We start from the raw sequence: 25,978 nt of genomic DNA on the forward strand, positions 1-25,978 counted from the left end.
GTCCTGCGATGCGTTTTTGTACAAACTATTTTTGAGCAACTTTACATAATTAAGATGTAAAATAACTCCTAAAGGTTTTCATTCAACAGGAGCTCTCCGTTTGTGTGCATCGTTGCTGTGACTGTTTACATAGGGTGTATCCAAAGTTCACAAGGTAATTTCATTCTAGGGAAAGGCAGATGTGGCTCACTGCAAACTGGTTTCTAGTATTGTTTGCATAAAATTAAGTAGTTCATGAAGATATTTCAGCCGGAGACAGGTATATACAGGTATCGTCGCTGTCACATATTCGGGGGATTGGGGAGGTTTATAAGCACTATAATGCTGCATCATTCATTGTGGCTCCACTGGATGAGGACTGTTAAGTCATGGATAAATACAGTGCTTGATGATGATTGTGTTTAACATTTTTATGTGTTCATATTGATTTACAAAAAGAGGTAAAGTCAAGATGTTACATGAGAAATAATCATAATGGATGACTAAAATTACTGATGAAAACAAAGCCCATAGCTTTCACATTGGCCTGTGCTTCTCTAAAAGTCAAAATTGTCATTTGGATGAAAAGGTTTTAAAAAAACCAAAAAAAAAAACAAAAAACATTAAACAGACTAAAGATAAGGGACAAAAGCAGTTTAAAAAGTTTCATCCTATTGCAAACTGAAGTCGGTATGTAGTGAGTGCTGCTTGTACAAATTAACTCAAGTGAAGTGTCATATATACATGGAGTGTTATAAAGTCTAGGAAGCCCTAGTGTGTGTGCGTGTACCCACCTCCCAATACAACCAACATCCAGCTGCAAATCAGAATCTCTAGACTGAAGAGAGAAAAACAGTCGCAATTCGACTTTGACTAGAATTAAAGCGATAAGTTAATCATGAGCTAAAACTGTGAAGCCAAAAGGAAAAATAAAATTTTAAAACATGGCTGTAGAAAGGAGGTCCTAGAGTTGGAGACTTCTTATTCGGCATCCAGGACCATAATGTGTACAAAAAGTCCGGCTGAGGGGAGTAGGTCTCCGTTCTTATTGAACAGCGGCACGTGTCTGTATCCTGTGTGGGAGCACAAAGGGGCTGCGGTCAGTGATGGCACAGGACAACATGAAGTGCTCTTTGTGGAGCGGATTAATTGGGTTCTCTATGTCACACCACAGAGAAGGGACACTTCCCCATCTCTGTTTTCACACTTCATAAATGAATAACTGACTGACTATCAGTGGTTTCACATCACTGGATTATTGTAAGGAGAAAAAAAAGGACTTGACAAATACAGCAAAAATCCTCTGACCGCTGCTGAACTCACCCATTTTCAAGCTGTTGAAGGGAAGCGTGTACTGCCCGACAAAGTCATTATCAGAAATGGAGTCATAGTCTTCGATGCTGAAGCGGACCAATGCTAGCTCCGGCACATACACGTCAAACTGGAAGTTCTCATTCCAGGAGGGGTTAAAGCCTTCAAAACAGAAAATGTTGTATTCTCTTGATTCATCGCGGACACATTAAAATAAAACAAAGGACGTGAACGTGAGGTACCGTTGTTATCAAAAGGTTTGGTCTCTTTCTCTGCGACATCAGCCGGCACTCCATAGATTTCCACTTTAACCAGCGGGTCTACTATGGAGGACTTCTTCTGGTTCACTTTGGGAAGCTGCTGGGCTGATATGACCTATTGGCAGGTGAAGAATGATCTCGACTTTAAACGGGACTCAAAGGAAATCAAATAACTCCAGTGTGTCTGCACAATGAAGACCTCACCATGACATGCAGGGTCTTGTGCTTCAGCCAGTCTCCTCGGGTCAGGGTGATGGGGTCAAACTCTGTGGCTACGTCCCTCATGAAGGCTGGTTTCAGGATGTAGCCGCTTTTGCCATTAACCAGGAATCTGCCCTGGTTCACATCCATGTCTGTACAGGGAGTCTGGAAGTTTAAGGCCGCTTAAAAAAAACAAAAAGAGAACAAAGTGAACATGAGCTCTTGGCCATTGCTGTATAATTATCAGTGTTTGTTATTTCCTCTTTTAGCCATTACCAATTTGGCAGCCAGCGTTCCACAGAGGCACCGGGTTGTAGTTTGAGGAGTCGGTCCTGGAGCCGGCTGGATAGATGCGACTAAACTTTTCCACATTATGGCACACGTAGGCGTTCGCTGTGGGGGGGGACATAAGATTTATTGACAGTGCTTAATCAAAGTTTGTGAGTTCCTCATGGTTTCTCTTCCTTTACCCGACTCCTCTGCCAGCTTCATGGCCTTCCCCTCCTTGAAGGATGCCATTTCATAAAAGCTCAGGTTTTTTTGGGCATCTTCGAAGCCGTGGAAGTGGACGCTCTTAAAGTAGATGACCATGTCGGACAGCTCCTTCGCTAGCTTCAGCTTTTTCTTTGAAATATTGCGCAGAATTTAAGGGTGAGTAAAGATCACGTGTGTGGTAATGTGCTTATTTTCATGGGCTCGACTACCTTTGTATTCTTCTCCTTTTGCGCATCCTCATCATTCGACTCTTCCTCCTCCGTCACATCGTTGTCATCTGCAGCTGCCTTAGCGAAAGTGTCTTCCAGTTTGTTTAAACGTTTCCCTTTGATCAGGAACTTCCCCTTTAGCTCCTGAGGGACGGTACACGCACACACACACACCATTTATCTCCTATGATCGGTTCAGCCTTGACAATCCTCCTGATGAAACTAGTGAAACGGATACTAACCTCAGGAGATGGGAAATTTGTGGGCATGCCATCACCCAGAGGAGAGGTGATGAGTGCACTGCCAAGGATGGAGCTCATGTGGCGGGCCATGACTTCCTGCTGTTCCACGCTGCAGTGGTTCTCCAAGGAGAGAATCACTGGATATTGGGATGTCTGAGGAAAAGCAGGCAACCCCCCCAAAAACAAACACATATACAAATAAGTGTGTTGCTGGATGTTGAGTGAAGACATGCTGGATACCAACAGATGCTAAACATACCTTGAAGGCATGCTCACTGATGGCTTTGATCACATCTTTAAAGAGGATCTTGGAGGTGAGAGTGTAGCCGTGGTAGATCACGGGCTCATTATCCGATCCGTCCCAGCAGTCCAGCTCCACACAGCGGCAGCCCTTCTGCAGAGCCCTGAGAGTGTTGGAGTGAGCATTAGTGACCAAATATGTTGTTTAAACTAACAGTTCAATCAGTGAAACGGCGCACCGTGGCGAGAGATGGTTACAAGAAACTATTTAAAAATCCAAGTTGTAATAAATTGGTCTCAGTGATTCAAGAATTGACAGATTATATGGCACACAAACACATACTACCCTCACTGCCCGCTTAGCACAATTAACCAAGATGTTAAAGGACATCATTATTTTTAGTCTTTGACTCTAGTAGACTAACTTTGCATGACTTGCAGTTCAAAATGAGCTTTTTTTGTCTTAAATGAAACATTTTAGTTCCCTTCCCCTTCCGTTTAAGGTAACTTTCCTCTGATTGGCTGCCCTTCACAAATGCAGGATTTGAACAGATGGGTGGGGCATTTGGAAGACCCCCTCTCTAAGACAGATATATATCAACAGATCAGAGAAATCTGATGTCTGACCTTTGTTCTCGTTATTTTAAGTGTTGGCCATGTTTAATGCTGAGCTTCCACCATTGTAACAACAACTATAGAACTAAAAAACGAGAACAAGTATGAAAGGTCCCATTTAAAGTCAGTAAAAGTGACAGACTTCCTACTGACAAAAACAGTGCTGCTGTCTTTTCATGCCTATTTCATGTTAGTGACTGCACTGTGAGTTAATGTCTTGGGTTGTTTGTTTTGATGGTACAGCTGAGTGCTCCCAACAGTTATTTTTTTAACTGATCTGGGGTTGAAAAATGAGATTACATCTCTGTGGTTCCTTTGCACACAGATAGGAAGATGACTAAAGATCAAAGTTTGGATAAATAACTAGCCAAAAACTTTAATCAAGGACAAATTACTGAATCTCAGGATGGAAAGTGTTACCTAATGTACGCCTCTGTGCTGCTGGGGCCTTTGAGCTGATCCTCCATGAGGTAGGTGTTGTGAGAGGAGGAGATGAAGTAGTGGTTGAGGGGCTGGCTCATATCCTGGTACACATCCTTGTGGTCTGGATTCAGAATCATGGCATCTGGGTGATTCAGGTACATGAGGAAGCCATCTTTGGACAGCAGCTTCTTCTCCTTGGCTGAAAAGACACACATACACACAAAATGCAGCAGATCAGTCTACAGTGCATTAAAAAAAACCAACAACAACAAGAGGTCAGTAATTTATCTGTGGACAAAGTCCATGAGACTCTCTTAATCCCCGAGACATCTTGGACAGAAAGAAGCGCAATTTCAATAATAGATCTGAGTTTTTCTACATGATATAGAAATGCTGTTGTAAAAAAAAGAAACACATTTGTCAGCAGGACTCTTAAACTGTAAGAAATAACTGTAAAATTAAAAAATAAGTTCTGGTAGCATATCGGCCAGACTGTTCTACAGTGGAGTCAAAAAACAACAAGATTTCTGTTGCTTCATTGTTTGTGGATTGGTTAATTAATTTACTGCAGCATGAATGGTTGAGGTCTTTATCATTAGGAGAAACTATACTAACAACAAAATACAGTTCACATTTTCCAAAGCCATCCACTGGGCTCTCTTTGGGGTCTTTACTGGGCCAATTCAGGCTCTCGGACCTTATGTTTGGCACACTTGTTTTAGGATGTTCCTGCAGGTGTGAGACCAGCTTGAGAAAATTATATTTCCCTTGTTAATATTTCATACTGAGGTCGAAGGTAAGACTACCTTATTGAGAAGAATGCAGACTAATCAACTGAATGAAGGTTACTTCTGCTTATATAGTGGCTACAATCCAGGTTTGACATTACATGAAACTGTTGCTTAGATGCATATTCACACTTCCTGTTTCTAAACCAGCTTTGCAGAAGAACACTTCTGGAAATCCAAAATCTGTACAATTACTACGTAGTAGTAGTCATGTGACCAAAGTCTGAAATTTATGATTGCCATCTCACAGCATGATTGCAGCTATATCTACATCTACTGGGAATGCAGATATGAAGGTATGAAGCAGTGATACACTGACACTCATGAAAAAGACAAAACAAACCCAGATAGCAAAAATGAAATTCCAACAAAGAAGAAAATCTAGTCCTCCAGCTGTGGGAAACATACCAAGGAAGACAAAGCTTTGAAAGAAGCAGAGGAACACACATCGTAGCATCTCTTTCAACAGTCACCATCCATCTTCAGTCTTTAGCCATCAAAGTTTGTGCATATTCCAAGTTTATTAGATTGGAAGCCACATGGACTTGGGGTGGCTGTAGCTCAGGTGGTAGAGCAGGCAGGTAACTGGCAGGTAACCGGAAGGTTAGCGGTTCGATCCCAGGCTCCAACAGTCTGCACGCCTTGGGCAAGATACTAACGCCATGTTGCCCCCATGAGTGCAACCCCATTTTGCTCTCCGATGCATTCATCGGAGAGTGAATGTGTAGGAATGTTAGACAGTAAGCACTAAACAGTTCAGAAAAAGTGCTTGTGTGATTGGGTTAATGAATTAGTTGTATAAAGCTCTTTGAGTGAGTAGAAAAGCGCTATATAAGAACCAGACCATTTACCATGGACTAACTTAAAAGATCACTAAAAGGCCGCAGTGTGTTGGACCTTAGACTCGGGCTGCCATAGACTGCAATTCCAGAGGAACAGAACGCAGAATAATACACAGCTGGAAATCACGAGCTTGAAAACACAGTGGTTTTTAACCCTGGTAACCATATGCAGTTAGACCATTCACGGGATACAGCTCACTGATTTTTAAAGGACAAAAACCAGCAGAGCTGCAGTCCTGAGAAGACCTGAAAGAGGGCTGTGTACTGACCGTTTTCATCTGGTTCATACGTCTCGATGATTCTGTGCGCATCAGCCAGCGTTGCTTTCTCCCTCTGTTCTTTCATCAGGAAATCCACCAGGTTTTGAGCGCTCATAAAGCCAGTGGTTTTGGCGTACTCCCCATAGATAACGTCAATTTCTTCCCGATGGGTCAAAAGATCATAAAAGTGTTTGACCTCCTCTCCTGCCAGGGTTCCAGACTGTGACTTGTCACATTTCTGCATTGGGGGAAAGTAACACAAAGATTAGTCAACATTTTAAGTTGAAAATAATGCACTATAAAGCTATTAAAAGCTGGATTTGCTATTAACAATAAAGAAAAAAAATATGTGGGCTAAAATATCAAGTTAGCACTGATTTCCTCTTGGAGCATTTCATTAGAGCTTCAATGGATTACTACAGCTTAGCTGGGAAGGCTCTAAGAATATGCATTAAAACTGTTTCTGCCATTAGGAAACATTAAGAAGCTCTGAGGAAACAACCTTGAAAAGCATTTCCACGTATTCATCATCCACTTCGATGTTGATCAGATGCAGGAAACTCTTGACCTCTGACGGGCTCAGGTTATCATCTTTGTTCTTGTCTGCTTTCCTCAAGCAGCTGAAGATCCAGCTGGAAGGTTTGTGATTTAAGGTGGAGACAAACAGGTACCTGTCACTCAGCGCTGTCCAACTGAATGTGACTTATTTACTCATACCACCTTTGTTTAGCTAAGCTCAGGAAAGATTAAAGAGGACCTGGAGTGCTTTTGTCCTTTTTTCTGTCATATATACTGTTATAGTGGTGGATGAGATGCTCATATTACACATGGCCACAGTTTTAAATAATGAATCAGAATATGTGAAATAATCTCTGAGCACTCTAAACACTCAGTTTCTGAAAATTTGTTTTCCCACGGCTCTGTTGGACAGCTAAAACAAGAAGAAAAAAGACGGCAAACATGGAAGGTGGCCTTAAAGGGAGCGGCGCTAAAACGGCTTCAAACTTACACGCACCACGGCCCAGCACAAAATAAATAAGGGTTATATTAAACTATCAATAAGACAAAGTCATTCTAGTGGAGCCAAAAGGTGAAAATAAGGTGCAGGAAATGAGTACAAGAGATTCCTTTTAAATCTTATGCAATAGGTGATGACCAATGAAGTCTTAATAACAGGTTATTAACAAACAGCCAGCTGTTTGAGCTCAGCTTCAGCTTGCTCACAGTACAGCTTCCACTGTCGTGTAAAAGGATACTGCTCTGTCTTCTGCTTTCGACTCAGGTTGTTTAGGTTGGAGACCACTTTCTGCAGGCTTTTAACCCACTGCTTTCCCTCCTCCTCTGAGCTGGCGATGAGGTCCAGGTTCTTGCGGCGGCTCTTGAAAATGATGGAGAAGCAGCGGTCCTCCACCTGCTCCTCCGTGTTCTTCTTCAAGCCCTCCGACTGACGGCCCATTTGCACTGCTGAGATGTCATCAAGCGAAACTGAAGACAGAACAAATTTTATTCAACATTCATTTATTTTTAAATAATCCACTTCCTGTCATTCAAATATGTAGCATGTGGCACACTGCTGAAAAGCAACACTTTATCTTCAAGCACACACACAAGCCTGATGTTTGCAATTTCCCCTGCCTCCCACTGAAGTCAGTAATGAGCGGAGATGTTGGATGTACATGACTATGTGACAGCAGTTTCTGGGTGTCATCCAGCAGAAAATACAATAAGAGTTGTTTCTAACCACTCCCACTCCTCAACACACTATAAAACAAATCACTATCTCTACAAACACACCCACACTGCTATCAGGAGCAACCCAGATGTGTATGATAATACCAAGGACTTTGTGTAGCTTTGTGATCAATCCAATCATTTTATAATCCACAAAGTTTTGGTTGTGGCGGGAGTGGAACTCCAAAAGTGTTTGCTAATGCAAAGTAATAAAAAGTGTAAAGTAAAGAGACGTGTGAGATTAGACAGATGTGTGCCAGGGGTTTGCCCGTGTCACACATATTCTGCTGGGAAGACAGGGCAGCACTCACAGGTATCATTTTTCTTGAAGGTCTTCTTGGATTCGCGCCACATTGTCTTGCAGTCCTCCTGGAGCCTGAAGTAACGAGTCTTCTTCCAGCTTGGGGAGAGGACCTTCAGGAGGTCTCCCCCCTTCAGGAGAAACTGGAGGTCGGGATCACCCTCCAAACCTGAGGACGCAGGGAACAGAAGACCACTTTAGAGAAACTGCAGGAAAAGTGCAAACGCTCAGAAATCACAAGCAGGCCATCATTAGAAAGTCATAAAAGTTCATGGCTTTGCAAACACACGCGCACACAAAAGGTTTTACACTGTGACAACAACGTAGCAGCAGTCTGACTCTGGGTAACAGTTTGGTTTCGTCCGCTTGGCAGCGCAGCCTACCTAGGAGCTTTACGTTCATTTGTATCACCTTCTGGCCCCTGGCATACTGGAGTAATTCCTCAGACCTGCTTTTCTCGGGTTCTTTTCGTATGCACGACATGGTGCCGCCCGGAGCTGCCAACACTGTCTGTGTTCACAAGGCACTGTGTGGAGGAGAAGGGCGTGTACCATCCCCACTCAAAGTTCACTCAGCTCCGTCACGTCCCCTTGAGTTTACAGTCAGCTGACAGCTTGCTCGTGCAGGAACACTGTCGCGGAAAAGGAAGCGACTCCATACTCGTCTGTTTGAATATTGCTCCTGTGTTCATTTTTCAGGATTTGATCAGCATTCCCATACTCACTGTTAACTTCAGACGTTTTAATTAGCGTAAATTACCTGCTAGCAAATAAAAGCAGCCACAGGGCATAATTAGCGTCAAATGCCTCGCATACGTTAGTTTACAAAAGATTTGGCGTGGAGCCAAGAGGGTGGAAATTCTATTAAAATATGGCGATTGGAATCTAAGTTAACTGGCGAGTTTAAAAACTGGGACTTTGAGCAGAGTAGTGGTGTCAAACATGCGGCTCCGGGACAAACAAACAAAAAAAAGGCCCTCAATCCGGCCACCGTGATGGCTTTGCAAAATGTGACAACTGCAGTAACATCATTAATGACTGGTGTATTTCAATAATACACACTGCCTTTCATTTTATGATGCTGTTGGAGGGTTTAAAGTACTTCCATACAATTAAAAGGAAAATTTTGTTTGGTGTTGGTCAGAACCACCCGAGGCTCAAATGGGACTGTATGTGATGCTTATTTCTTGTGAAATTGCAGCGCTATTATTGCTTCTCCCTGAGGTGCAGTGGCTTGCTGCTAGGAAGCTGTAAATAGGCTGAGATTTTTATTTATTTATTTTTTTTTTAAGCTGAACTAATATGAGGCTTGTAATATCAGAGTCCAAGAATATAACATCATCATTATTATTACTACAAACATAAGTTTGATACCTGCACTGGAGCCTGCCGAGTGTTGACTTCTGCATTAGTTATCTTATGGGCTCCATCTAGTGGTGACAAGGCGGTACTGCTAAGCGCCGTGATTTAACTCCACATTACTAAACTTCAAATTATTAAAAATACAATAAAATAAGCAAACAGGCCTGCGATTACAGGACAACAAGCAGAGTGAGTCATGCGATAAGATGAATATTTCCTCGTTCCTAGCCTCTATAGTGGGATGTGGAAGGCTGATTTGACTCTACAAGCAGTACGTCCACCGCCTTAGTTTGGTAACATTTCCTTGAGCTTGCAGCAAGGTGAAACCGAGCTGAATGAAAGGTGCCACACCTTTTTGAGTGTTTAAATGCACACAGTTGATTGTCTTGGAATTTTTCACTCGATTAAGCGGCAAAAAACAAATAACAAAAGGAGTAAAATAAATATACATAGGACCGATATATTTCAACGCAGAAAATTAGATTTTCTAAATGTAAGGTATAAAAAAAACCCTTTGCTGACATGTAATCTTTGCGTTAGGGGTTATCGGATTTGGAAAACAGTGGAAGTTGGCCAAATCCAAGAAAGGCACAGTATATTTTAACATGGTGACTTAATCCAAAATGCATCCTACCTTTAAGTTTATTTTCGAGCCCGTTCGTTTCCATCCCGTCTTGAGTTCACCCCACTTCACGCAGCCCGATCTTCCACTCACTTCATGCAGCTTCTCGTGAAAAGTTGCCGCTTCTTTCTTCCATATACACAGAACGCAAACCTGTTTTTGTTTTTGTTGCTGCTGTTGGTTTGTTTTTGTTTTTCATAAGGAGGCTTCTGCCAAGTTTGGTTACAAGGCGAGCGAACGCGGGCACACGCGTGGGTTTCTCCTGGCAGTCTGAACGGTGTCAGTGACTCCCGCGGGCTTCAACACCGGTTTGACGAGCCTGCCATTCAAGCCGCGGTGCTGATGTCACAGCAGGTTAGACCTTTAGGTGAGCTTCTGCCATCCTGTATCGATGGGACTGGTTAGCGTGACCTTGTAGCCAGCATGCAGAGCTGACGTCGTTATTAGCTGAAAGTTTTCCGCGCACCTGCAGCCAAAAATTGGGGGAAACAATCCCGCATACCTTTTCTAATTCTGTTGTATGTACACAAGACTTAAGCTACCACTCCCTGAGCCTCAGAGTCTATTCCCCACCAAAAGGTAATTCTGCATGTGAATAAACAGGGAGGGGTCGTTCATTTGAGAAGCATGCAAGCTTAGATAACCCGTGGAAATATAATCAACTTCTGCTAAAGCCCTTTGCAGTGTTTTTTTTTCTTTTTTTATGGACACCTGTTCCTCTTTTGAAACTCCACCAAGGGGCTGAATAGCAAATTTGGCTAACTGCCACTACGCATAGCCTAGTTTTCTTTCTTTCTTTTCCTTTTTTTTTTAACTGTGACTTTGAGCATATTCGTTGCACTGAATGGGGCAGATAAAGTTTTCACCCTTTTCTGTTCATGCACAGCTTTCCTTTGGAGAGATAAAAGCACTGCAATCACTGGTGTGCTGGGGCTCTTGTGGCTCTCAGCACTTCCCTTTCAGGCCTGGCTTAGACTCAACGCACTGTCAGCATTAGGATGTGTGAGCTTTCATGCACCATCACAAGGGGAGGGGATGATCACCTCCCTCCCTCCTCCTCCAAAATCTACGCAGGGAGCGGGGGTCGGGAAAACAGGCGGTGTGGGGAGGGGAGACAAGACTAAAACTAAAAATTAAATAAATAAATAAATAAATAACCGTGACTAGATTTGCAGAGGTCAAGATTTATGGTTACTAATGAACTCCACACTGTTATTACTGTAAAAGACAATATAGTGAGTTCTTTAGCTCAGCATTTACTTTAATCTTTAACTTAAGTCATTGCGTCAAAGGTGGGCGATAAAGTACCAAGTGTGAAACCAAGCAAAATGAAACATTCCAAGAAAATTACTTTAACCAGATAATGAAAATCAACAAAAAAACAAAACCCAACGAAAACAAACTAAGCAGATATCACGAGGCTTCTTTCAGTGGTACAAGCTGTCTCTGCTTAGTGTCTGTGCTTGCAAAACAAGCAGAAACAGGCCCAGCTGTTTCCTCACATACCATTGATACCATCCATAGTTTTGCTTTTCCCCAAAACACCCCCTGTGCAGTACGGGTGCTGCTTTACTCACAGACCGTGCAATGCCTGGTGTTACCAGAGGACATAGTCAGCAGCAGGAATCCAGACAGGAAACAATTTGTATGAAAGAAAGAATGACAGAACTACAGAAAGAGATGTTTGTCTAATGTTTTACCTGCAGTGCATAGTTTAAAAGTCACCTTTATCTGTTTACAGTTCCACGGCACAGCACACAGTACACCTGGTTCTCATTATCGCTGCAGTGTTTCAACATATGAATGTTATAAACTGCTAAATACCTCAAACAGGTTGTCTTTTAAACCCAGTCTGTTTGGGGTTCAGTATTGGCCATTAGAATATACAGGTACATAAGAACTGTAATTAATTTAAAATATTTTACTTCAACTTTATTCCAAGAAGGTTTTAGACCAAAATTATACATTTTTTAATCAACATTTAACATGCAGGAGTTTACAAAGATAACCCATTGATGTCAACTGAACAACCCTGCTTTTTGCAAATCACTTTAAATGAATGCCACCTGGCCACTCACTACATCATTATTTACTTGTGGCATTTACAAAAGCATGCCTCTGGAATGTCATCGAAACCCAACGCATGATAAAATATCTAAAATGCCTGCATCCTTTTTTTAATCACTTTGACTTGAGCTTGGTTGAAAACATCACAAAGTCAAGGAAAGGTGTGAAGGGGAATTATTAAGGACTTAGGAAAGGAGACCTCTGTAAGAGAAAATCTGACTCTGAATGTCAAACAGTCTTCCCTCATTTATAAAATTCTCTTCTTCTTTGGAAACCTTCAAATCAAATTTAAAGACCAACTTATTTTCAAAGGCCTTTGGATCTCTTTGAAACCACGTTTATTCGGTCTTAGTTATTTTGGTCTTTTATCTCATTTGATGATGTGTATATGTATACATGTATTCATGTCCTGTGTGTGTGTGTGTGTGTGTATATACATATATGCATATACATATATGCATGTATATGTATATACATATATACTTGTATAGACATGTGTATATAAGAGTTTGCTTGTGTGTATACATATATTTTGTAATGTTTTTTTTTTTTACCTCATTTATCTTAATTCTTTCTTTTATTTGATTACATTGTGCCTCTGTAAACGTGCCATACAAATAAAGCTGACTTAACTTGAATGTGTGGTTTGTTTAAACTACAATATCGAGACAATGGACTACAAAATGTGTGTCTTACTTCAACCCAGTGTGCTCTTACTGTGTTGTTCGATGCAGGTCAAATTAAGAACAAAGATGTAGCCAATAAAATGGAATAAATCCTATTATTATTAATTTACTGCTAGAGAGATGAGCCAGAGGAACTCATTGTCTCCTCCCTGTTTAGGATTTCTGTGAACTGAAGTTAAAAAAGGCATTATAATCCTATAAGGTTGGCAATACACCAATAGACATTCGTAAAACGTTAATACAATAATAATCTGAATTTACATGGCTTATATAAATAATTCTTTCCTCTCCAGTTGTGTAATACTTTAACTGTGAGCTGTTATTGAAAATTCAAAATATAGCAGGTTATAGAAATGGAAACAGCACATACAGTTAACTGTTGTCATTAACAGAATGGTGCTTCTGTTTAAATTATGAGATGGGATTATCTTCTCACCAAGGTTCAGTGGCATGCTAAACTCTTTTTTGGTGTTGTTTTTAATTTACTTAAAGAAGATATGTAAAGTCGTTCCACAAGTAACAGCTTAAATTTATTTGAGTCATTTGTGACATTATTGTGTTTTGGCAGGTTTATTCAATGGCTTTTTCCTGAGTCAGTTCAGCGTTTTAGGAAAAACACACGGTCAGTTTCTTAGGAGTTATTAGAACAGTTTGGTGGAACAACTTGATACAACTTTTTAAAGTAAATAAAACAACAATTTTTACTGCACTGTATTTCATTGAAGTAACATAACAAAACACACCATATGTTCTGCTATTTATCACGACTTAATCACGACAATGGGAGTGAGTCGTCTTCAGTATAATTAATTAAACATTCCCCTCATTAGCACCCCCTGCCGCCCATAACTGAAAACTATTCTGAATGTGCGGGTAAAATTGAAAGAAAGAACTATAATATCCGTAAGCGTACTAAACCCATTTTCACTTAAAATCTTTTTAAGAAAACTATACCCTTTGCCTTTGTTTAACTAAACGTCCTTAAAGTTTTATAGCTTGCCCCACTCAAGATGGCGCCTTCTTCGTCCCTCCTCTCTCTTCATACGTCACGCCATTCGTCAGTCGCGCGTAAAGTTGTGTTGACAGGAGCGGCAGCAGGAGTTGTCAGCGGAGCAGTAGCAAGCTTCATCGAACCCGAATGGAGTAATCACAAAGCTAACATCAAACAGGCGTCTCTTTTTAAATTCAGAAGCGCTGTTTATACCATTTAGACCACGACCATGGCAGATGACCAGTCCTCTCAGCCCTGGTCCATCGACAAGGATGACTATGAACTCAATGAGGTGATAGGTGAGAAGCTTAGCTTGCTAATGTTAGCATTGTAGCCTTCCCTGGCTTACACTGTCGTCGGCTGTCAGCTGCTATTAGCCAAGTAGCATTGTATGTCTGCAGCTAGCAGAAGTACAATTACGACCCATAGCTACACTGCAGTAACGCTAACAGCTCAGAAGTTTTCCCGTAGAAGGGCAAACTGATTAACTGTCCCTGCTAGCAGGAGACATAAAGTAAGGTTGTATTCCTGCTATCCGGCACGAAGCTAAACGGCTAGCTAAAGCAGTTTAGCTTTAAGTACGTCCAGATTCGTCCGTTGTTAGAATGGGTGGTGCTCTTTTGCCCAAGGTGTGATATGGCATGTAGTGAACCAGTCATACTTTACACAAGTTCAAATAACTGGAACATGACTTTGATCAGAAGAGTTAGAGAGTTAGGGTCATTTTCACAACGCTGTTGAATTTGGCTTGATCCTGCTTCTTACAGTTAATAACTTTATTCAAGGCTTTTATTGGCATGCCAATGCATGTATTCACATGAGGTGAAACTAAATTTGCACTCAGGTCCCGGTTAAGAACATGAATAAGAACACACAAAGATCAATATATGCAACAACAAAAAAAACCCAAACAAAAAAAAAACAAAACAAAAAACAAAGATTAAGAAACATATTTACAGTGTGAATTAAGTATAACTAAGAAAATGATTAAAAGTTTCCAAAAACGTGTGCACTGGATGTAGCTTTATTTCGGTTACTTTTTTTAAAGAGCAACAAGGACTACAGTCTACAGAGAGAGACTAGTCTCCAGTGTGAGAAACATGTCTTTACTCTGTACTTGTAAGACCCAGTACAGCGGTCATATGCTGACTGAGTATCAGAGACCGCTCCACAGTGGGATAGCTGGACTATTTTTTATTGGTCTCTTCAGGAAGTGGAGCCACTGCAGTTGTCCAGGCAGCTTACTGCAAGCCGAGAAAGGAGAAGGTGGCCATCAAACGAATCAACCTGGAAAAGTGTCAGACTAGCATGGATGAACTTCTGGTAAGAAACTATAGCAGAAGGTGGTGCAGAAATTCATGTTTGTGTTTTGCTGATAATGTTTTCCTTGCAATCCGCACAAGAGATTGATTAAGCAGTTATCTGAGAAAAAGTTGGGAAAAAGGTAATAATATGTAGATGTATATAATAACATTCCCTTTAAACATAAATGGCCTTTAAATTTTCTTTGAGAGGAGGAATAATAGACAAAAATAATCAGTGAAAGTTAGCTTTAGTTTAATCCAGTGAGTTCAATACATCATAAGTCAATACCTCACTATTGCTATTGATTTTGATTTATGTTTACTGAATCAATAGCAGTAGTGCAAACTCCAGTAAAAGCTGTTAGTGCCATGTAACAGGTTTGCTTGTTGGATTAATCACTTACCTGAAAGTAAGAATTCATCCAGCATCTTAAATAGACTCTCAACATTTTATCAGCTGGATCTGTCACACATTATACATCTAAGGACCTTTGTCAACCACTTTAAAGTATTTTAGAGCATTTATTTTGTTGAACTTAAAGATCATAATCATGAGATGTTGGAGTAAAACACCAGAGATTACTTGGCTCTGCTGCAGTCTTTTCATTTTTATCCCCAGTTGATTATTTCTTCTTAAGGACCATCATAGCAGTGTATGCTGTCTGCTGTAAATATTTTATTTGATTTCACTATCTTCCTACTCAGTTCTTATATAATGTCAAGCTCCTGAATCCTCTTATCTCTAAATGCTGGGTTAAAAATGTCTTTGCTTGGTGGCTTTGTAATAATGTTGAAGCTGAAGTTTTCAGGTTTTGCTTTTTTTAATAGGGGAGATTTTGTCTTTGAGGAAGAGCACACATTAAACTGTTGCATTTCCATCTCACTTGAGCCAGCTCTTATTAAATATTCAAAAAGATCAAATCCTGTGACTGAGATCGAGTTTGTCTTTTTAAGTTCAACATAAAGATTCAGTTTGTGCTTGGCTTGATAGGCCAAGGTTGATGCTTCCTGGGTGACCTTTTATCCCTCATTTTTCCTCTGTGTACAGAAAGAGATTCAGGCTATGAGCCAGTGCCACCATCCAAACATTGTGTCTTATTATACCTCCTTTGTGGTGAAGGATGAGCTGTGGCTGGTGATGAAGCTGCTCAGTGGTGGTAAGTGCTGTTACACTGATGAAACCTGTTCCTCATTTGACCTGCTCTTGGCTAACCTGTCTTCTTGTATTACTAATAAGCTCAAGTTTGAACTTGGAATGAATGTTGAGGTTAACTTCCCACAAAACCAGTTCTTGAGCTTTATATTATGGGCTTCTTTAATTTCACGATAATTTCTGTGAGAACACACTTATGTGATATATCCACTACCGATTGCCTGTATAATATTTAAGTAGTCTGGATTTTTGCATTTACTGATTTAACACTCGCTGTTTAAACCTTAATGTGTTTGCATCTTTTCTGCAGAACACATGCTCCATCATTTAGCATAGAGAGGGAGATTGTAGCAATGTTATACCACACTGTGTTGATAGTAATGGTGAGTAAGTCTGTGTGCAGACCGGCTGTCGGTCTTATTTTGCTCATACGATCATTTTCTAAAATATGTGCTTCTGTGTGGAGTCTAAAACCAGCTTTAACCGACTGATTGATGGTTTCCCCATCGAGGTTACGCCCTCTTTTGTACAAGTTCATAATTTCATATTGCACTATGTTGTCAGGGAATTTACTGCCTACAGTTTTTGCCACTGCTGTCTTTTGCATATGTAAATGTTTGCACATCTATTCCATCAAGTGGCAACAAATGTGCCACTACTTTATTCCACTGGTTGTTGTGCATGTTGCTGCTGTACTCTGCGGGGTTCTGGCAGGTTGTATTTTGTTTAGTTTGGGAACAGGGCACAGCTGCGGGGTTTGTTTACAGTATAAGCCTTCGGTTGAATTCCACTTGATGTTCTTTTAACCAACTGCCATCTTGGAAACTCTCTCCATGTGCTGCGAGCACATCTTGTGACAAGCCTCTGCCTGTCTTTCCCTCTTCCTCGCTCGCTCACTCGCTCTTTCTCAGGCTCGGTGCTGGACATCATCAAGCACATCATCTCTCGCGGTGAGCATAAGACCGGTGTGTTGGATGAGGCCTGCATCGCCACCATTCTGAAAGAAGTCTTGGAGGGGCTCGAGTACCTCCACAAAAACGGGCAGATTCATCGGTAGGTTGTGCTGATTTATCGCGCAGCAGCTTTGTGATTACTGTACACAGTGTTTGCACTCTGTAGCTCACATGTCCCATCGTGCACTGCCGTCTCAACTCAGTCAGGCTCTGGGCCTTTCATCTCTGCATATGAGTGTGCGGTTTGAACTAGACCTCACTCCTTCAATATTTAATACAGTGAAGCTGCATAATTGAGGAGGTTTGTTTTACATAAAAGTTCCTCCCAGGAACACTGTGGACCACCAGTGAAAAGAAAGGCCTCTATATCCTGGTTGTGTGACAACTGTACTTGTTGTAAATTAACAGTCCCATTCACAAAAAAAAATAATGTCAAAGGAGCATTTCCAGCAATCTATTATGTATTTAATTAGATAAATCTAATAATAATAATGAGAGATTAGATTTTCTGATTTTTTAAGAGTGAATGATTATTTAGTCACATTAAAGATTTCATCATTAATGTGACTAAACCGTATGTGAGTGGACAAAAGAATGGCAGCGGAGAGGCTGGGCTCAGGGTGACCCATTCAAGTTGTTTGTGCATATTTCCACTCGGTGTAAAGCATACAAACAGAAATCAGGTGGATTAAAATGAAACTGATCAAAGGTGAAGCTTTATCGTGTTTCTGTGGAATAGTAAAATATTCGGAGTGTTGTTCATTTCTGGAGACGAGCCACATCTGTGTCGGAGCACAGCCACTCTTTGTGGTCTTCTAATTGTAGTCTGTGGTTTAATCCTCCTTTGCTTCATGCACAGTGATCTAAAGGCTGGAAATATTCTTCTCGGGGATGATGGCTCTGTGCAGATAGCTGGTAAAGTGTTTCTGCTTTGTCTGCATTTACTGTGGTTTGTGGCTCTTGAGGCAGTTTTTCATCATCTCCTATTTGTTGTGTTTCATGCACTCAAAACACCAGACTTTGGTGTGAGTGCCTTTCTAGCAACAGGTGGAGACATGACGAGGAACAAGGTTCGGAAGACGTTTGTGGGGACGCCGTGCTGGATGGCCCCAGAAGTCATGGAGCAGGTATAAGCCTCGCTTGCTTTATCCCTCTTCTTCCCCTCTCTCCAGTTTCTCTGCAGTGCTTCAAGCTTGGATATAAAAGGACAACTCGAGCGCTTTGTTCACTCGGCTCTGTTTTCAATCTGCAGGTCCGTGGCTATGACTTCAAAGCTGACATCTGGAGTTTTGGGATAACTGCTATTGAACTGGCCACTGGGGCAGCACCATATCACAAATACCCACCAATGAAGGTAAATATGTGCAGAGTTTACAGTGATCCAAACAGCTTCTTTGTTCCACAGGAAAAGGCTCAAAGCTCAGACCATTTATAGTGTGGAGAGGTTTGATTCTGTGTAAACTGCAGGACATTTAACATCACCATTGTAAGGATATCTTCACTTTTTAGTCTCAGGCTGATCTCTGCCTGTCTGTAGGTGTTGATGCTGACTTTGCAAAACGACCCTCCCTGCCTGGAGACGGGTATTACAGATAAGGAAATGGTGAAGAAGTACGGAAAATCGTTCAGGAAGATGCTGTCTCTGTGTTTACAGAAAGATCCTGAAAAAAGGTTACTCTGCAAAACCTTTTTTTTTTTTTCTTTTTTTTTTTTGAGCAAACTTCCAGACCCAATTTGTGCTAATTTTTCTGCTTATTAGATTTCCCTGTTGCTGAACAAATATAATGAAAAGCCTCGTGTTTCTTTCCTATTTAGGCCAACTGCTGCCGAGTTGCTGAAGCACAAATTCTTCACGAAAGCCAAGGTGAGCCATGCCTCACTGATATAAAAATAAGCTGAAAATATTGCTGTAGGTTTCAAAGAGAGTATTTATAGATCCTGTAAGAAATGGTTGCCTTTGTGTTCCAGAACAATGAGTTCCTACATGAGAAGCTCCTGTATAAGGGTCCAACAATAACAGAGCGATCTAAAAAGGTACATAATTTACTAATGCACTGAATCCACGCTCACCAGTATTTCTGTGCATTGCTCTTATCAAGACAAGGTGTGCTGTCTCGTCCAGGGCGTGTCCCAGTTTTCCTAACGCTCTGCCTAATGATTGCTGGGAAATTCCTAGAGAGGACAAATGAGTCACTTTTACTTCTCTTCACTGCACTGTGTAGGTGCGTCGTGTGCCTGGCTCAAGCGGCCGTCTCCACAAAACGGAGGATGGTGGCTGGGAGTGGAGCGATGACGAGCTGGATGAGGAGAGCGAGGAGGGCAAAGCTGCTGTAGCAGCTCTGCGGGTAAGGCCCTGCATGCCTGCGCCATCTGATAGTCCAGGTTATTTTATGCGGCTGCTATTTCTCAGTGCACAGCATCCTTTGGCCAGCAGATGGTGCTGCTTTACTGTTAGTTTGAGCATATGTTTAGCCCAGCAGGAATGCAGTACTAGTGAGCCCCTCTGCTTACTTAATTCATGTTGAGATTAGAGCTCAGAAACTCCAGATTTCAGAACTTTATTCGACCTAAGAATAGCGGGGGTTTTCTTAGTCCATAGTGTTCCAACTTTCAGCAAGTAAAGATGCAATTATTGTGTAGAACTGTAGTTTGTGTTGGGTTTTTTTTTAATCTAATTACTGATTCTGATTTTTACCCCCCAAAATGACAAATTAAAAAAAATAAAAATAAAAGGAGCTGGAATTATAATTGGCATATCACAATTCATGCTAAATGGCATGTGTCCATGGGGCATTTTTGGAGAATTGCATGTGTTTAATCCTGATAATCTGTCATGTCCGTTCTGCAGTCACCAAGAGTGAAGGACGGGCCCCAGAATATGGAGGTAAGTCCTCTTGTAGTGGACATGACCTGCAAATCTTGATTTATTGTAATGCTTTTATAGAGCAATCTGCATGACTGTCTTATGCCCACCTCCTATTTGATTTGCATTTATGTAAAATTGACTACTGATTAATTTTGAAATTGGTATCTTGTAGCTTTTCCCACCAGCAGATGGCTCCAGTGCACATCTGCAGCCACCTGGCGTGGCACATGAGAGATCTGCGAATACAGGTCCAACAGGAGAAGACGTGGCACCACAGGCTCCCGCTCAGACAGCGAGCCCTTCACACGGGCCCGCTGTTCAGGTAACAGTCACCTAAAAAGTTACACAGAGTTTTTGGGAAATGACAAATGAATTTTTGGTGGCGTATTTGTGGGGAAGGCATCCACAACAGTACTCGTTCATGAAGTAATTACACTTAAATTCTCAAGAATAAGTTTGTTTTGCTTCCCCCAACTCACCCCTGCTGTTTTTGATATTTTCACTGGTATCTTGTTTTGTGACCGTAAATCCCATTTTGTTTGGCATTACATGCGTTTTAAAGATACGCGGTGGAGTTTTCTCCAGACCAAATGCATTTTAAGGGCAGTTTTGGATGAGGAATTGTAGTCACCCTGCTGTGCGAGCGATGTGGACACCCAAGCTTGTGAATGCGATAACTCGAGAACAAAGACATGTGTTCCCAAACGTAAGTCCTTTACTATTTTCCTTTGATAGGATCCAGCTGCCTCATCCAGCGTTCCCATCAGTCTCGTCCTGAGATTGAGGAATTCCAAGAAGGAGCTCAATGACATCAGATTTGAGTTCATGCCTGGCAGAGGTAGAAATATTCACAAAGCTCTTTCTTCTCTCTCATGCTCTTCCACTCCAGTCTGTTAACTCTGTTTGTGGTTTATCTTTTCACTCGTGTCCTCAGACTCTGCTGATGGAGTTTCTCAGGAGTTGGTCTCAGCTGGTCTGGTTGATGGAAGGGACTTAGTCATCGGTGAGTACAACAGAGAGCCCTGCATGTTGTGATATTATTGCTATTGCTAAGATGATATGTCAATATTTCTGATTGTTTTGCATTCAATTCTTTAAATTCTTTCTTTAAACATGGTATCAAGTCTTGCAATTAACCGAAAGCGTTTTAATGCTCATCAGTATTGTAAAGCTTCTTGCAGCCTCAGTGTTGAGTTCTCAGTTTAGGTTTTGGGCATCACAGCAGCTGGATGCAAAGTTCACAGTGCAGAATGCAAATCTGTTGAGTTTTTTCATATTGTTCCAGATCGGTTGCTCATATCCTTTTGGGTCTTTTCAATAAAATCAGCATTTAGGAAACAATCTAACTACTTCCATTATTCACAAACGCCGTTAACATTTGTAGGGTGTCTGTCTTTATGCTCATCGTCGTTGTCATCTGCTCACAACTTCTTAGGCTTCTATTACACATCCAAATTAAATTGTGAATGCTGGTTCCGGCGACCCACGTGTGTTTCCTTCGATGCAGCAGAATGATCTGTATGATGTCTTTGCTGTTCCTTTGCACATGTGGGTAAAGGACATTAGCCACATCCTTAAGGAAAATCTGAGCTGAGCAATAAATCAGAATTGAGCACTGAGGTCTGCAGTGTGAATGTAGCCTTAGTCTGCTCACAGCTTTCTAACTTTCCTGTCTTTACAGTTGCTGCCAATTTGCAAAAGATTGTTGACGATCCACACAGTAACAAAAATGTGACCTTTAAACTGGTGAGCACACAAACGGAGTTATTTATGAAGTAATGCTGTGACTTTCTGGTACAGATATGTCGCATATTCATTGATTATCACAGTTTGTATGTATGGGGTCAGTATTTCTTCTCAAATATTTAGTAACAACAGTTAGTGATTTTTTTTTTCATTTTCTTTTTCCAGGCGTCTGGCGTGGAAGAGTCTGAAATTCCCGATGATATTAAACTCATTGGATTTGCGCAGCTCAGTATCAGTTAAGTCCAACCAGAGCCAGATACAAAGGACAGAAATAAATGGTATGGCACAGCTGCATTGTAGTCAATTCCAAAAACCACTTCTGCCAAAGGGAGGAGGAGGAAATGATGAAGAGAAGGAGGCATAAGCCTGGTAGGAGTGTAACACTACTGCAGCATGCACGAGGACCACATTGAGGGGGTTCAGTTCATCACAGGAGTCACTCTTGAAAAGTTTACAGTGCGCTTATACGAGGGGGAAGAGATGCAATCAGATATCAGTTCCTAATTTCTTTCTGTTTCCATTTTTGTCTTCATACACAAGCACAATCCAAGCCGTCTCCTGCCAGTACTGGAAATTATTGCCTTTTATTGTTTTATAAAAAAAAACAAAAAACAATTAACTGTGCCACAAAACTCTGAAGTGTCGTGCCACCTTTGTGTGGCACTTTATGATACATTGAAATCAAAAAGCAAGTTCAGCCTTAGTTACTTTAGACTTTACCAGTGTAACTGGTGGCAGTTTGTGTACTCTGTGTATTTCACATGTACGCCTAAGAAAATCCCCATAATATCGATACAGATATCTGTCGTAGCATAGGTTTTTTGTTTTTGTTTTTTTTGAAAGTCCATAAATTCCGGTGAACTTTTACCTGTTATGTCAAAAAGGATCCAGCCCGAGGCAGTGTGATCAGTTCTCTCCTCCGCAGTATCTGTGGTGGTTTTGTTAAAACATAACCAAGGATTTTAAGCTCTAACTGCACTGCTTAAATCAACTGTAGCCCCTCTGTCCCACACCAACACTCACAGTACCACACTCGGTCAGTTGGCATTTATCCCAAGGTATTAAAGACACATTATTTTCACAGGTTGAGGGAATGCCTGATATTCTTGTACTATGCAATAGCTGTTTTCTTTTCACGGTATGTGGTCACTGGTTACTAATCATTTCATTTGTGTTGGATACATTTTCTTTCTTTTTTTCATACCTCATAAGGAGCTCATAACGAGTCAACCAGCCAAACTGACATCGCTAAGAGCCCATTGTAAGATTTAACATTCATATCCACAGACACGGGTAATGACTGCTTCTTTTTTTTTTTATTTCCCTTTAAGATGTCATTGAATCTCGCAATAGCTGATTTAACAGCTCTTACAATTCCCAGATGCTGGTTTTGAGTGCTGATGAACTTCTGTAAACGTGCGCATACTCAAAAAGTGAACATCTTCCAAAGTGAAATAAAGCTTAGAAGGGGAAGAAAGCTAGCCATGCAGATAGCTATTGGCTTATTTGCCTCCACCCCAGTACAATGGAGATGAATGGGATTCTGCTTTCAAGCACTGATTGATGGCATTGCTGCTTCATCAGTGGCTGGCATGAAATTTACTACATGTATATACTTATATATTCTGTACACACTCATGGTCCTCAAAGCTTTTATTTTCTTGGTCAAATGTTTTGGCATCACCTCGATTGGCACGAGAGTTTACAAAGCAGCTGCTTGGCATTCTTGTTTTGTTTAAATGATCTCAGACCACTATACATTGGATTGTCACTAAATTTGGCACAGGTGTTAAGGACTCCTTGTCCGCTCTGCTCCCGGTCTTTTCCTCTTGTTTCACTATCTGGTCCAAATTTCAGTTTGTCTGGTACTTAATGTTTTAACACGAACACTCATCACAAACACACTGAGAAGGTGAGCATGGTTCATACACTTGTTAAAAACATGTTAGAATGTGCGGTAAAGGTGTCACCATAATACTGGTAATGACGACGTTAAAAATGTTTTAATAATACACAGTTGTGATGTAAATAATTGCAGCTTTGCTCAGTTATTTTGCAGATTCTTTCTACTTCCCTACACTCGTATTTTGAGTCTTGCTCATTTGCCAAAACACAATAAATCAATGACAGCATTGTCTTGGTTTGTTTTTGTTTTGTTTTTTTCCCCCAAAAAATTCTTTGGACAGTGTGTTTATTGTTACAGCCTTGCTAGCTATGAGCATGACTTGAATTTAACAAACACACACACACACAAAAAAAACCTTGACCCCCACCAAAAATATTCCCGTCACTGGATATAGCAACCTTTTCAAAATCAATGGAAGCTTTTGTCGTCACTGGGCAAGTTGTTTCAGTACTGTAGTGTCTTTGCTTTATGAACACCAAGTCACTCATCACTCCCAGTGTAGCTCTGTGGTGGTTTTGTACCATGTGCAGAGTGCTGTGACACAGCTCTTAGTTCAAGGACTGATGTAAATGGTGTATGTTAACATGTTGTAACTGTACATATGATGGCAACTCTACGCACTGTCGCACAAACATGAGGTTTGTATGTAATGATGTCGTTGCATTGACTGTTGAAGTGTTAGATTAAAGGAACATATTACTTGTAAATATTGATTAAAGGCAAACAGATTGAGACTCATCATGTTCAGCACGCAGAATTCAGTTTGTTTTGTAGTGTTTTCCACTGTTGGCCTTTGTCGGAGCATCACTAATCATGTGTGGATTATTCAGTTGGTTCATATGTTAACATGCAGATTTTTTTTAAATTACATTGGGCTTGAAATCACACTCTGCTTTGATGTCATGATATGTAGTGTTTCCTCACGGAAGCCAGTTACAGGCTGATTGATAGATAATTTTAACTAGACGACGAGTGGCACAGGTTACCCTTCCCTCTGTGTGTATGTGTGATTTGGTCATTAAATGGTTGCTTATCAAAGAGTTTCTAAACATCTTCCTTATCATTTACTTTTAAAAAGTCATTCTGCCTCTTATGAGGGCACTCAGTGATTAGTATTATTTTTAATCAATTGATTGGCAAGTATGTGTGAACTTTGTTTTACAGATCAGTACCTATATTTTTTAAAAAATATATGCTTAATCATAAAATGTGTATATCCATCCATGCTTAGTTTGAAGAGTATTTGTGATGAGAGCAATGGTGATTTACCAGTTTGATACATTGTCAGTAAATTTCAGCACATGCAAGCTGATTGTTTTTTGTTTTTGTTTTTTTTTTTTATTTTAGTTGTTGAATAAAGTTACATGATGGTATTCAATGAGTATTGATGCTTTTATTTAAAGTGTCCTGTCTTTTAGTAATGCTGGGTTTTCATGCAGTCTCACACTCACACCCACCAAAATAGAACTGTTAACAGTGAGTGGGGGGAGGGGGTGAGTTCCTACACCCCTGTTTCACACACCAACTTAGACATTGCCATATTATACTATGTTTCATATAATGTAATGACTGAAACAACACTAATAGAAACCAGAGCCATCAGACACCTAATTCTGATTGGAAAAGCTCCCAGCATTTTTTTTTTTATTTATTTTTTTCAAGTAAAACGAAATTTTCTCTCTTTCCAGCTTTTTTTTGTTTGTTTTCTTCAATTTTTTAAATGTGAAAGCTGGTTTCTTTCAAACGCTTACTCTTTTTGGTTACATGAAGTTTTGTATTGTAGTTTTCATTTTATCCAGTCAGATCCAGAGTCACTGCAGCACAGACGGGTCGTAACCTGACCACAGAGGAGCAGCTCAATGTGAGGATGGGACCTTCAGCAGGTCTTTTTCACATTTTATTATCTCTTTGTTGCATTTCCCTCATGCAGCAGCTTGTCAGCAGTTCAAAACCTTTAGACACGATAAATAGAAATGAAACAAAAATATTAAACACTGCTAAATTTAAAAAAAAAAAATATGTAGAAAGTAATTATTAGGTGATCCACATTCATACAAAAAATTAATAAAACAATGAATTTAGTGTGTTTTTCTGATTCCCATGTTTTAATCATATAAAGACACCATTAGTGATAATAATAATAATAATGACAATTATTATTATTATCATTACATATTTGTCACAGGAGTATGACTGAAAAAAAAACCCAAACTCGTTAAAGTGCTGTTTTGTTGTTGTTTTTGTTTTTAGGTGTTTTTGTCGTTTCTAACTTGGAACTAGAAAAATTTGAACACTTAAGCGTTTCATAAATGATTTTTTGAGTAATTGTTTCCTGACTGCAGGTGTTTCTAGAAACTGGTCTCATGAAGAAACGAATAAAAATCAGACATTACCCAGAGAAACTACAATCAGTACCAGTGTGCTGC

At 40.5% G+C, this 25,978-nt stretch overlaps 2 protein-coding genes across 3 annotated transcripts; one reads left to right on the top strand and one right to left on the bottom strand.

Moving 5' to 3' along the window:
• Nucleotides 1-9: 9 nt before the first annotated feature.
• On the bottom strand, nucleotides 10-8,414 carry LOC134616279 (1-phosphatidylinositol 4,5-bisphosphate phosphodiesterase delta-1-like). Of its 2 annotated transcripts, none has more exons than XM_063461017.1 (15): nucleotides 8,281-8,414; nucleotides 7,908-8,066; nucleotides 7,122-7,350; nucleotides 6,368-6,497; nucleotides 5,875-6,103; nucleotides 3,973-4,174; nucleotides 2,957-3,101; nucleotides 2,698-2,850; nucleotides 2,456-2,599; nucleotides 2,222-2,375; nucleotides 2,028-2,144; nucleotides 1,755-1,933; nucleotides 1,533-1,665; nucleotides 1,303-1,452; nucleotides 10-1,052 (listed from the first exon to the last, which is right to left on the bottom strand). In XM_063461017.1, the coding sequence occupies exons 1-15, from the start codon at nucleotides 8,378-8,380 to the stop codon at nucleotides 961-963; spliced, it is 2,316 nt and encodes a 771-aa protein (XP_063317087.1). In that variant the 5' UTR covers nucleotides 8,381-8,414; the 3' UTR covers nucleotides 10-960. The 2 variants fall into 2 exon arrangements, with proteins under 2 accessions (XP_063317087.1, XP_063317088.1); XM_063461018.1 differs by having other exon boundaries at nucleotides 11-1,052; nucleotides 8,309-8,412.
• Nucleotides 8,415-13,695: 5,281 nt separating this feature from the next.
• Nucleotides 13,696-22,952, top strand: LOC134616661 (serine/threonine-protein kinase OSR1-like). Its single transcript, XM_063461599.1, has 17 exons — nucleotides 13,696-13,923; nucleotides 14,835-14,947; nucleotides 15,977-16,085; nucleotides 16,993-17,134; nucleotides 17,894-17,949; nucleotides 18,052-18,161; nucleotides 18,287-18,388; nucleotides 18,572-18,705; nucleotides 18,850-18,898; nucleotides 19,003-19,068; nucleotides 19,257-19,379; nucleotides 19,883-19,918; nucleotides 20,073-20,222; nucleotides 20,636-20,738; nucleotides 20,835-20,903; nucleotides 21,582-21,646; nucleotides 21,812-22,952. The coding sequence occupies exons 1-17, from the start codon at nucleotides 13,854-13,856 to the stop codon at nucleotides 21,884-21,886; spliced, it is 1,572 nt and encodes a 523-aa protein (XP_063317669.1). The 5' UTR covers nucleotides 13,696-13,853; the 3' UTR covers nucleotides 21,887-22,952.
• The last annotated feature ends 3,026 nt before the right edge of the window (nucleotides 22,953-25,978 follow it).

The sequence above is a fragment of the Pelmatolapia mariae genome, linkage group LG18, assembly GCF_036321145.2.
Source record: "Pelmatolapia mariae isolate MD_Pm_ZW linkage group LG18, Pm_UMD_F_2, whole genome shotgun sequence".
NCBI classification, from domain to species: Eukaryota; Metazoa; Chordata; class Actinopteri; order Cichliformes; family Cichlidae; genus Pelmatolapia; species Pelmatolapia mariae.